The 13076-nt window shown below is 34.7% G+C and overlaps 2 protein-coding genes across 4 annotated transcripts; one reads left to right on the plus strand and one right to left on the minus strand.

Moving 5' to 3' along the window:
* Window positions 1-1100: 1100 nt before the first annotated feature.
* Window positions 1101-6863, minus strand: LOC126736154 (major facilitator superfamily domain-containing protein 6). The gene is made up of 10 exons (XM_050440384.1): window positions 6659-6863; window positions 6029-6234; window positions 5158-5452; window positions 4770-5101; window positions 4408-4715; window positions 3989-4354; window positions 2585-2699; window positions 2350-2528; window positions 2068-2292; window positions 1101-1951 (listed from the first exon to the last, which is right to left on the minus strand). The coding sequence occupies exons 1-10, from the start codon at window positions 6760-6762 to the stop codon at window positions 1829-1831; spliced, it is 2253 nt and encodes a 750-aa protein (XP_050296341.1). The 5' UTR covers window positions 6763-6863; the 3' UTR covers window positions 1101-1828.
* A 338-nt stretch (window positions 6864-7201) lies between these two features.
* LOC126736356 (uncharacterized) lies at window positions 7202-11405 on the plus strand. 3 transcript variants are annotated; one of them, XM_050440672.1, is made up of 8 exons: window positions 7202-7597; window positions 7651-7902; window positions 7952-8137; window positions 8194-8374; window positions 8439-8561; window positions 10182-10653; window positions 10708-10849; window positions 11058-11405. In XM_050440672.1, exons 1-8 carry the CDS (start codon window positions 7243-7245, stop codon window positions 11333-11335), a joined length of 1989 nt encoding a protein of 662 aa, XP_050296629.1. In that variant the 5' UTR covers window positions 7202-7242; the 3' UTR covers window positions 11336-11405. The 3 variants fall into 3 exon arrangements, with proteins under 3 accessions (XP_050296629.1, XP_050296631.1, XP_050296630.1); XM_050440674.1 differs by having other exon boundaries at window positions 11070-11405; XM_050440673.1 differs by having other exon boundaries at window positions 10185-10653.
* The last annotated feature ends 1671 nt before the right edge of the window (window positions 11406-13076 follow it).

Genomic DNA, 13076 nt, shown 5'->3' on the forward strand with positions numbered 1-13076 from the left:
TAGGAAGGCTCTTGTCCTATTGTTGTGCTATTGTATAAAGCTACGGTTTGGACAAAAATTTGTTACACTTCTACGCCATATGTAGCAATACGAAGTCTTACGCCAATGACATGTAGCATATACATGTCGATATGATATGTCGATGCCAAATCCTGGATCATCTGACTGTACAGTATATTCAGTACAGCCTCACTAGATGTGGAAAAAAACTACCTACCAATCACCATACCAGGTAAATTGCATTTGAAGAACAAGCTCATAGAAACTATTGCTCTTCATAGTGAATTCTGCAAAGCATGTTCTGCATTTATCTGCTGGACCGAATTGATTTTTAACATTTTCAGTATTTATTATCGATCTAATAAACTATTCTTTTATATCTGCTCACAAGCGTTTGGCATATATTCGGTATACAGGTCTGCCCAACTTCGGTACAAAAAAATCTTCGGTACGAAAAATAATAAATCTAAGTCATAATAAATATAATTCTTGTAGCTATAGTTTGATCTAAATTGAACGTAGACATGCGATGTATTCTCAAACCTTATCTGATGTATTTCTCAACTCATTCAAGCGTTGTCGTTCTGTCTTTAACTTAAGTGCCTTGGCACCCAAGAAAGTAATTGTCCAATTGTGTGTAGATAACATGCTCACAAAAACATGAATGAAACAAGCTGGATTATTTCTTATATGGCGTGATTTCACATTAACCAAGTACATTCAGTACTCTATACAGCAGACCACAGAACACAAATATATAGCAGCAGACGACGTACTTGATTCTCCCATCACTTTTGTCTAATGCAATCTCCAATAGAGAATGCCTCAATCGACAGTATGCCTCTGCTCATACTCTCTTCACAATACGTTATATATGTCATTGCTGGACAAATACGATTTTAAGCTTCTCGTTAGTTTTATGGTGTCAAGAGAAATAAAAAAAAATAAATGAAAAAATTTTTCCTAATAATCCATATACTATATTATATATATATAATAATAATATTGGTTTACAGTGCGACTCTAACATGTACAATAAACAAGAGCTATAAATGTGCTTTAGCTAAAATAATATCATAAATTACACTGTATAAATAACTTTATTTTATATAATGTATCTTCGATTGTTATACGATATGTGTTTGCTAAGGCTATAACCGACATATTAGTATTTTAAGCATTTAACAATTAATTTTTGTTTAAATGCTTATAACATGCTGTAAAGAAGATAAAAGACCTAAAATATGTTTACAATAAAATTTTCAAGATTTAACAGTCTAAGGATGTCTTTAATATTCGTTGAACTATAAGAACATTTCTGATATGAGAGTTTTGTAAGGGATTTCCAGCATTTAAGTCTTTTTTTATGTGTCTATTGAGGAATAAACAATGATTTAAAAATACGGCTTAAGGTTAAATATTTCACTTTTAACAAGGAAAAAATTACATTTATCAAAGATTGTATTCTAGTTTATTTACAGATTTTTTAATTTTACATCTTACCGCTGCCTTAGGAATTAGAAATTAAAATCTACCGACGGTCCTTTTAGCATTACACAGACAGTTACAATAATGTTTTACAGACATAACAAATAACATAAAAATATCACAAAAAAATGAAATTGCCATATTTATTATAATATTAGAATTATTATTTACTATTAGTTTATTACTTAATATTTATAAGAGCCTAATAAATTTTGCTTTTATTAATTATAAATAATCTTAGGAGTTAAGGTTTTTCAAAAACAGTTTCCAAAGTAAAACTTAATGGACAAATTAGTGTAAATTTTAATACCTTTCACTTATTATTTGTAAGTTTAATCGCTTACCAATCATATGATTTACTACCGGTTGTAATGGGTTGCTGGATCTCTACGGCAGTGCTAGCAGTTGGGTAGCTACAACTTGGAGCTGAGTATTTTGCAGCTGCATAGGTTTCGTTTTTGGTCTGTGGTAAAATAAAAAAAAATTATATCGTCTGGACTACATTAATCATGGTTGAAAATTATTTAAACTAGAAATCTGGAAAACCTTTGCAGATAATGAACCTAATTAAAACCCTACCTCAAAAGCAACTTTGCGCTGCTGTTGCATCCCACCGCCACCCTGGAATGGATTGTAGCCACCACCAGCTCCAGGAATATCCAGGGTACCACCTTGACCCATTTGGTACGTAGCTCCGTAACCATCTTGCTGAGATAACTCGTTTAACTTAGTACTAGAAAGAGCTCTGGGGATTGGATTGCTTGGGACTCCGTGGGGAGCCAAATGGGACGTTTCTTCAGCCACCTTTTATAGAGTTATAAAAGCCATTAATTTATTATGGAATAAAAGGATTTAGTTTACCTGTCGAGGATCTTCAGTCTGAGGTATATCCGAAACAAAACCTTGATCTACTCGGTAAAAATTAATAAAAATGAACGCCACCAATACCAAGATGCAAAGCAATCCGTAGCCTCGGAATGTAGTGGTCGATCCAAATGAGGCCACGAACATACCTCCTATCACAGCTCCACAACCACGACCTGTATAATTTTTTAAACTTTTAAAAACGCCCTTGAACGTATATGTATTTTGTTACCTAAGCCATGGTGAATTCCTTGTAGGACTCCCTGAGCATGCGATCGCATTTCAGGAGGTGTGTTGTGCGATATATAGGAACAGCAAGCAGCCCATACGGCAGCATGAGTGATGCCCTGAAAAAAGAGGAAAAAAATTGATTAGAAATGATTTTATTAACTGCAATGAAGTTATTTTTAGATTATGTATAATATTTACATTTTCTTTCTGACCGTCACTCATCTCTATTCTGCCATTACCCTCAGAATGTTTAGATGAACTTTGCTGCCGGCAAGGTGGACTCTTATATGTCTGTACACGCTTTTCTTTTTAAATGAATTAGTTTTAGGAAGCCAAAAATGTTCTTTTTTTTCAACCTAATCTCCAGTTTTTCACTACATATATCATTGGGTGACCATCCTCGATCATTTAATTTTTCCTGTGAGGCAGTATACATTTTCATTAGTCTTACTTTAAATGTTTGCCTTTAGATCTAGTATAGCTAAGCCACGTCCACGTCCGAAACTGACCAAAATATGATATCATCACAGAAACTATTCGGACTCCAAACTTTATCTACTCCTCAGCAGTATTAGTCAGCGTGACTACTTTCTTCTTCTTGTCAACAGTCAAGATGTCAGACTTATTGTGTTTTTTAATATGGTCAATGAATTCCTTTATACTGGTCTATATTGATAGTTCCGTTTCGATAACATTCCCTAGCTAGTTTTGAAGGATTCAGTCATTGTGTACCTTTTCAGGTAGATCCTCTGCCTCTGATGATCTAGCCTTTTCAGGTAGATGTTGAACAAGCCATTCATAGTTGCTTCTTCTGAGCTACAACTCCTGCATCGGCTTTCAACTACATTCGGATCAGTAGTGATGTCTTTGACGTAATTTTATTAAGGTTTGATTTCTTTTCAGATAGTCATGGGTAACTTTCAAAAGCTTTATAAAAATCTAAATATTTTTCAAACTTAAGTAACGATGTTATTGTTTATACATTCATACGAAAGCTAATGAGTTGCTCTACCGAAAAGTTTTTTTTTTTATCTTTTTATAAATACAGCCATTTTGGAGTTGTTGAATAGTTTATTAATGGATTAGAAAAATCTTGATACTTTTAAAGAGTTTACAAGCATTTGAATGTATGATTTTATTAAGATGAAACGTTATATTTAACAGAGATTCATCAAAGCTAGATATTTGATAATCACAAGGGCTTCTCTTGGAATACACGCCGAGTATATATTGATTCTCATTCTAGAAGCAAAGTCATTTAGATTGTTCCTTATCATTCATCTAGATTTAGAAATTGAATCGTCCATGCCTTTACTAATAGTAGAATAAGAGACATTTTGAGAATCATGCGTCTTTAAAATATACCTTATGCTAACAACATTTTTACAATCAGATCTTTGCTTACCTGCATAAACTCAAAGGGCAACACCCACCACGGATTGGTCAGCCACGATATATACAAGAATCTCAAAATATTAGCTATCAATCCCAAGCACAGCACTTTTACGTGTCCAATTTGTCTAATAAGCCTAAAGCTAAAGAAATACGCGAATATTTCTGATATGTGGTTGATCACAGAGGCGACTCCGAACAAAGTCGGTGTACCATCGTAGTCTTGTAAATGCCAAAATAGGAAGGTGAAGATCATTCCAATACCGAAACCCATGAACCATGCGACGAATAAAAATGAGGCGCACTTTAGGTTCTTGAAGTGGCTTAGGACCATTATCCACTCGGGGATTTCTCTAGTGGTCTGCGCGAAAATTTTACTCTAAAAAGTATTTAAGGTAAAAACGAATTTTTTCCAACTAAGACTCTACAAACTTTTTGCTCTTTTGGAGCGGGAGGTATCACATTGGAGGCCCTAGTATCAGCCAAAGATGGTAAGTTCAACTGTTCAGCTAGCTGAGCCTGCATCTGATCTTCCTTTGACAACACATCCGATTCAACAGCTGATTCTTTAATAGGTTCTGGATCTGGGTCGTCATATTTGAAATTTATTTGAGTAGCTGTTATTAAAGCTGCCCCCATTAAAACTGAAAATGTAGCAAAACAGATTGTGTAGTTCCTTTCCTTTACGTCTGGGCCACATGGATGGTTGGGAAATGAGGTAGAATGATCCAGAGCAATACCTGAAAATGTCATTAATTGGTTTAAGGTCGTAGGATACAGAAAAAAATGCTTACCAACAAAAAACATCGCTAAACCCCACCCAAAAGATCCAAACATTCTTTGGTGGCTGTAGGTATCAGCATCCTCGCCTAATAAGGTTAGCACCGCTGAGTCCGCTAACGTTATAGCAGGAGCTGCAAAAAATTCCCCGATGATAACTAAAAGCATTAGCAAGAAAAATGATTTTTGAATATCCGCATTTTTGTAAACTATGGTAGATATGATCGGTTTCACCCAGGACTTATGTTCCTTCTCATCGTAGTTTGCTGCGTATGCAACTCCAACTGGTGATTGGCCGGCACTGATATTGTATATAGCCTTAGTGGCTCGTTTTTGTCTATTTAGGCTAAAATATATGTTATAACTCTTTAATCTTAATTACCAATAATAATAGTTCTTTACCTCCCAATAAACTCTGGGGAATCTTCTTGAGGCTCGAGAAAATCAAAAGAAACAGGTTCTGTCGGTACTGATCGTTTATTGACCAGTCTCTTGGTAGTTTCTGGAATAGTTAGCATTGGCTGATTATCTTTGATTAGCATACATGATATGGCTGGAGGCTGTATGGAGCCTAAAGGCACGGTAAAAATTATCCAGGAAGCTATAGAGGCCAGCAGCAGGATCTTCCCTTTTTGCCATCTATCGGCCAGGCTGCCCCAAAATGGAGCCGCCAAGAATTCGACGAAAGGTCGGAAACCTATTAAGAAAACATCAGGTAAATTTGTTTTAGTGATAACATTATTGACGTTTTGGAAAAAAATGTTTGCATCCTAAATTGGATCCAAATCCTTGGAAAATCATGTATCCTAAAGATGTTGCTTATTTTAGTCTATTTTGATAATGTGTACATAATGAAGTGCTAAATAATATTCAATCTAAGAGATGAAAGATAACCCATTAGAAAAAATATTATTACGAACTATGTCAAATGCCTTATTATTGCCTTAAGGTCAGGGTAAATTGCGTCAATCTCTGAAATACAGTAAATGTACTTGTTGTTTTAAAAAAGAGTAGCTTACTTAAAAAAGACTGACAGTATCATGAATTCTACGACACATGGGTATCAATGGATAGTTAAACAAGGTAAGTATGACTCCACTTTCAGCTTCTGAACTGATAGAAGCATGTAGATACATGTTTTGTTTGCAGTTTGGGGTTAATGGATAATATGCAACCACTGACAAAAACTCGATTCTGATACATATGAGCATATTACCGAAAAATCTAGAATTTGAAAGCTCAATAACATGTAAGAAACTATTCAAGTACTTACCTATAAGAAACCCTGCTTGGGTGGCGTTCATGCCCATTTGTTTAAAGTAGACCCCCATCAAAGGAAATAGTGATCCAAAGGCCGAGTAAAAGAAGAAATAAAAGCTTTTAACGACAAGAAGCTCTTGATCTACTGGACCGAAAAGTCGTTCGATGATGTCAGATTTTCCGCGGATTTTGTGAGTGGCTTCTTTGGGCTCTGGATATCTAAAAAATATATATAATCATTAAAGTTGTAAAGTCAATAAAATAAGTCTAATGAGGAATGGTAGTTTATGCTGTTCAAAACTGAAAGAGGAGACTATGTGTAATTTTGGTTTTTGAATTCTCATGAAAAAAAGAAAACTATAGGAGTCAATATATCATAGAACAGTTAGGGATTGCCATAGAGTAGAACTTATGAGGTAAGTAAAAAGAAAAAGAGACTTTAAAACTTGAGAACATAATGAAGAAGAAAAGGGATCTAAAGAAATGTTAAGTAAAAAAGGTCAGTCTATCAACACGAAATGTTTTTGTTTGCAAGAAAATAAGTACGTAGCTCTAAAATATCTTAAGTATATGCAAATCGTGAGTTAAATTTTCGATGCCTTATCTTTAGGTCAAGTACAAATGCAAAAAAGAATGTACTTACAACGAAGGATCAACTTCTCCTTGTGCTTCGGGATCCACGATGGGCCTGGGGGGTTTCATCCCGGGTCCACCGAACCCGCGGGCTTCCTGGGTCCCGTATTCCATATTAAATCAGAAATTTCTCTAAAATTGTCTAAATTATATCACAGCACGGACGCGTAAATCTGGATATTCTCCCTGGCGAGCGGTCGATTCGCCTGCCTCGAATATATTACGGGAACGTAGGACGCAGGATCAATAACTTTAGAGAGCGCCTTAGTTAGGGATATTTCAGTGAGGAAAGTATGGGGTAGTTTTGGTTTCTAGATAGAACATGTTGGTGGCATTGTAAACGTTTCAGGTTTTAATTTGAATTCATTCAGCTCATTAGTTCAAGTCATTCTTTTTTGAGGAGCTACGATTCTATTTATTTTAGATAAAGCAATAGAAAATTGTGATTTTCGTAAAATTTCCAAGACGTAGTTTCTTTTTCATGGCTGAACAGACTTTAGCTTACACAAATAGCCCTCAAATCTGTCATTATATTTCAACCTGTCATCAATAGTTTACATTATAATTATTATTTTTAAATAATACCAAATAGTCATGAAACCCATTGAAAGTGTTAAAGGAGGAAAAGATGGTACTAAGCGAACAAGTGAAATCATTCGACCATCCTTATCCAGACCATCTCGAAGAACATCGATGAAAAGCCGTTTGACGATGAATAAATCATACTTGATCAATGTAGAAGATTTTGCAGACACCATGGTCACAATTCCTCCTGATGGTGGCTGGGGTTGGGTCGTGGTGCTAGTCAGTTTTATAAGCATGTTTTTTATTGATGGCATTGCATACTGTCTTGCTCCATTTTTCCTAGAGTTATCCAAGGACTTTAAGTGCGAAATCACTGAAATTGCTGTTGTAGGAGCTTTAATAGGAGGATTTTATTATTTGTCTGGTTGGTTAATATTGCTTTATTTGGTTTAGGTTACAGTTTTTTTTTGGTTCTAGGTCCACTTTCATGTGCTGCAATAAACAGATATGGATTTCGGCCGATAGCTGTTATAGGAGGAATGTTAGCTAGTATAACGTTTATCGCGGCATCTTTTCTAACTTCAAAAATGCCTTTTTTAATACTTGTGGGGGTGTTAGGAGGAACCTCATTTAATCTGATGTATTCTCCAACAGTGGTTGCTACTGGGTTTTATTTTGAGCGATGGAGGGCATTGGCTATGGCTATTTCCTGTTGTGGATCATCTTTAGGTAAGATTTAGTGACCTGCAATAATTTTGGCAACGAAGTTTACTTTTAGGAGTTATGAGCTTGCCGATGTTTTGGGAACTGGTGGCAAAAGGGTATAGGTGGCAAACCAAATTTAAGTACATAGGAGGAATTTTCTTCTTATGTGGCCTTATGGGTTTGGCTTTCAAGCCAATAAAAGCGAAAAAAATTGAAAAGGTTGTGCAGTTCGGAGAGGTGTCTAGAATGCCTTCAAGTAGTAAGAATTTTAAAAACTTTAATATCTATAAATATGGTGACAATGTTTCCATACAGATACTATGGACGAAATTGAGCTGCCAGGCGGTATATTAGGAGCACTATATCGTTTTAAAAACATATTTTTTCCAACTATATCGGAAGTGAGCATGCTGAGTGGCAGCGGTGGTGGGACACCCGTTGCAAATAGATCGGCAGTGACAAGTAGAACAAGCAGTTATACATATTTTTTAAATAGGTTTGTATATATTCCTGTCCTTTCAAAGTAGGACATATTCAAGAAAAACCTATTTTTTTTAAAGAGATTTGGCTGACGATGAGCAGTCAGCACAAGTTTATCTTGACAGTTCGAGCGGGTATGCAACGAGACAAAGTTCTATGCGAGCTAGTAAAGAAGGGAGCCAACGAAAAATTAAGTGTTGCAGGTAACATTCAATTCTACTTCTACTAACTTCCTTTGCACCCCGAGTATTCCCACCTAGATCAAAAACTAGACAATAATCAAAAACTATTTCTATCTTTGTTCTTCACACAATTTTCAAGAAGCAAAGCAGTATCAATAATAGTCCTCGGGATAAATAAAATGATAATCTGCGTTCCAATGGATATGATAAATACAATAAGCATCACTGCCTGGAGATCACCACGAAAATAATTGTAGGTTACCAAGCAGGTTGACTTCAGACTAAAATTAAAAAAGAACAAGAATAAGGAGATGAAAAAGAAGGAGGAGAAGAGGTTAAAGTAGAAGGGGAAGAAGTCAAAGACAAATAGAAAGACGTAATCAAAGATTCTTATATGAATATAAAAGTACATGAGGCCTAAATATCATCATTTTTCCACCTTATTAAATACAGTAGTAATAATCCATTATTAAAACGAATCAAAATGACTGTGTATATTTATTTTAAAACGAATCAAAATGACTGTGTAATACTTATGCATACTAAAGTTCTAATCCCAGTAGGGGGAAAATGGGGAAAATGGAAAAAGACAGACCGAATGTTTGGCCAAAATGATCAAATAATTTAACTTAAGGACTAATGAGTCTATCAATCAAGATTTTTGACTTTATATTGCATCAACACCGATATTGCATATGCAACCTTAAAAGCTAAGAAAGTCCTAGGGTTGGAACCTTTGCTGTAACACTCAAATTACAAGACAGTTTTACCACTAACCAAAACTCTTCTCATCATAACGATGTTTCACCTTCATTCGAAGATGCTAACATCGTTAGCGAAATACGTGTAAAGAGTAAAAATAAGGAGTTTTGATTAGTGGGAAAACTGTCTCGTAATTAAAGCTAAGAAAGTCAAAGGACCCAAAGTTGTATTCAGGCAAAACCTCAACTATTTATCACTGAAAATGTTTCCAAAATCCTGTAACAATCACATAACCGGAAATCATCTACTGATAATTTCTGATAACGTGTAATGAAAGATCATTTTCTATTGCTGATTGTGCATTTGGATGAAGATAAGATGAAGATGAGTATTAAGTAGAGACACTAATATTGAATATCAGTGATGACAGAGCAAGAAAAAATAAATCAAAGAACAGAAGCAAAAATTTTGGGAAATTCTATATTGCAACAACGCTTAGCACTTGCAACTCCAGTATAGTCTGAATGACCGAAAAGTGTATACATATAGACGAAATATTTAAATTGACTATATGGTTTTAAAGTTATGTTTTAAAGTAAACAACTGCAAATTACCTGGTGCTTTTATGTCGGTAATTTATTCCAATTTAATAAGAAATATTAGCATTTTATACCCAAGGGTTACTAATTATAGATCTTGATGAAGAATAAATTATGGACATCTCGACGAGGATTTACATTGTATTAAGTGTAATTACCGTCATCAAAAGAAAAACAAATAATCATAGGAGCAATGATAATGTAAAATTAGATTTTAGTCGATTTGTTTTACGTCTTCAATGGCTGCATTTCTTCTGGTACACTTGAACTATTTTCTTTTATTACTCCCGCTTGCTCCAGGCTGGAATCCTTATTCTTAATAAATTTTATATTTTTCCAGTAGTATTAAAAAGAGATCGTTGGCCACAATAAACCGACCGCTCTATAGAGATGATATATTTTATCAGGGCTCTATTTCCAAACTCTCAAATATAACAGCGCCAAGCTCAGTGCGACCGAGCAGGTTGGGAAGCTTCGCGTCTGTACCGGGGAGGACCAGAGAATCAATTGCATACACCCTTTCAGTCTCCAGAGCAGCAACCCAACGGGATTTGAATGAAACATACAAATGCATTTGCTGTCCAGAAGCGTCTCTAAGGGTGTTAGTGACAATGTTGCATTTAGAGATGCTTAAATCTCCAACTTTTGTAATGATATGTACCAGCGGATATTTTTCTTTGATGATTACATATATTACATTCACGTATATAACATTGTTTGCTGAACAACAAGGAATTGAACCTGAGTATGGAATAATGTTACTTTCTGTAATAGGGATTTCAAATGCTGTAGGGAGAGCTGTTTGTGGGATTGTAAGTGCTTTAAATATTGAAAGTACAGAGGGAAGTTACTTTAGTGTATTTTAGGTATCTTGCTTCCCAATTTTAGATACTAATACAGTTTGCTGGACCACTATCTTTGCCAGTGGAGTCTGTGTAATTCTTTCTGTGTTTTTTAACACCTGGTTGCAACTAGTGATTCTCTACGGTTTATTTGGATTTCTGTTAGGTAAGCAATACATTGAATTATACAATTTTTTCTACGATCACCTCACAAAACTTATCCCTTTGAGTAGTACAAAGGCATCATCTCAAGACATTGGGTGAAAATGTTTTTTAGAGATTCAGTATAGGTGTGGTCGTAGGAAAAAAAACTCTATCGAACCCACGCGAAAGCGTGAAAGAGTGTTATAGGTTATTAACTAATTAATTTGTAGCTTCTTTTGCAGTCCTTAGAACACTACAATTTGTGGAAATGTTCGGATTGGAAAACCTGACGAACTGTTTCGGTCTGAACATGTTGTTCATGTCAGCTGCCGCATTTTCGGGTACTCCTATAGCCAATATAATTTTAACATATACGAATAATGATTTTGTACCGGTTTTTATATTTGTTGGGGTGTGTACTTCGGTAAGTGGTTTAATGTTAATCCCAATCAAAATGGTTTTAAGGTGGGAAACGAGGAAAAAGGAAAAGAGAGCTCCGAATGTTTAGCATGTAATAAGATTTAAATGTTTCTAGGATAATAATGTAAATATTAAGAGTAAATGATTTTATTATGTAATCTAGGGTTTAATATGGTCTTTGGATGTTATAAACGTTTTTCAGTTTCTGACTGTAAGTATATGTAAGTAATAGTAACTAGGACTGTAAGTATGAATAGGTAAGTCAAAAATAAGTAAACTGGTATACTCTTAAAAGCCAAATGTTTTTCAAAACTGATCTGGACATCTCCTCCAGATTCTCTTCTGAAGAAACTGATGTTACCTATCAACATGACGGTAAGATGTAGTGACTGGCATTGAGTCTTTATAAATTTCAATGCATGATTTTACACATTATATTGATTAGCCTAGAAGTTAGTGGAGGGTACATATATTTATCAGACCTTTTATATTGTAGACATTATTTTGCAAATGTTGATACCTCACCCTCAGGTGGACTAATTAGTTTAAAATATTTACGAAGTTTTTTCAATTATGATAAAAGATTGACTTAAAAATTTAATGTAATCGGTGTAAGATATGATTCTGGTATTGAAATATTGTATAGAGTAGGTGAGATTAGGTAAATAGGTATTATTGATCAGACTTTATACAAATGTATACAAAAAATTATGATGAAAGATCGGTTTAAAAAACAAATAAAACTGATGAAAAAATGGAATTCTAGTATAATAATATCTGGCATATATCGTAGATGGACAAAAAAGCTATTCTTCAAAAGGCTTATGAACTTTATGATAAAAGGTTCACTCGAATAATTGATGGAAAAGAAAATGACTGGTATCGTACTATAAAATATTATAGCATTTAATTAATATGTTATAGACCTATTTATCCAATTAAAGTAAAAGCTTAAAAAAAAATGAAAATAGGTAAGTTGCTCTTTTGCTCTTTGAAGTTGTTCTACTCTTATAGAGCTAGAGAGTTTTTGAGCATCTAGATCCTTTTTATTATTAAAAATACTTGCTAATGTCTTTAACATTTGATTGATTGAAAAGTTAGTACAAGTCAGTCTGACATCCTTTCTAAGTTCCTTGCAGCTTTCTTAATCCTGAACATTTGATTTTTAGGTAAAGGAACGTATTAAAATATTGTAGCTTAATAGTAGTGTTGTAGCTTTAGAATGAGGCATCGTATCCCCCGGTGGCGTTTTTAAAGGCACCAGCCAATGGAGCCCAAATCATGGCTGCCATCCCCTGGAAAAGTAGAAGTAGGCCAAAAAAAGTTTTTACCGTTTGTTTAGATGTGAATTAAAATACCCGATGCACTAGTCAACTGATTTATTACACTCCTTCACACTATTAGAAACCTTTATTTATTATAACTTATTTCGATTTAAAAATCGCGCCAATATTCCGAGTGGAAACTGGCCTCCTAGCGGCGAGGGCTCCTTATATACTGGCTAGACCATTGTTTCGGAAGATTCGCTAACCTTGCACATGTCTCCAGAGATGTCGCGCGGTGTTCCCTCCGCTTGTATCACCACGATACTTTACGAATAATGGAGAACAACTGTTATATTCGCGGTTAAGAGAGTTACAAAATACACAATTAAACTGTTGTGGAAGAGCTTCGGCAGTGTTCTGTGATCTTACAAAGGCGTTTGACTTTGTGGATTGCAGAATACTGTTAGAAAAGTTAGAGATTTATGGCATTAAAAGGATAGTCTTAAAATGGTCCAGTTTCTACGTATTTAACAGAGGTTAGTAAGTAAGTATATCATAATGTTG

Source organism: Anthonomus grandis, chromosome 5 (genome assembly GCF_022605725.1).
Source record: "Anthonomus grandis grandis chromosome 5, icAntGran1.3, whole genome shotgun sequence".
Lineage (NCBI taxonomy): Eukaryota > Metazoa > Arthropoda > Insecta > Coleoptera > Curculionidae > Anthonomus > Anthonomus grandis.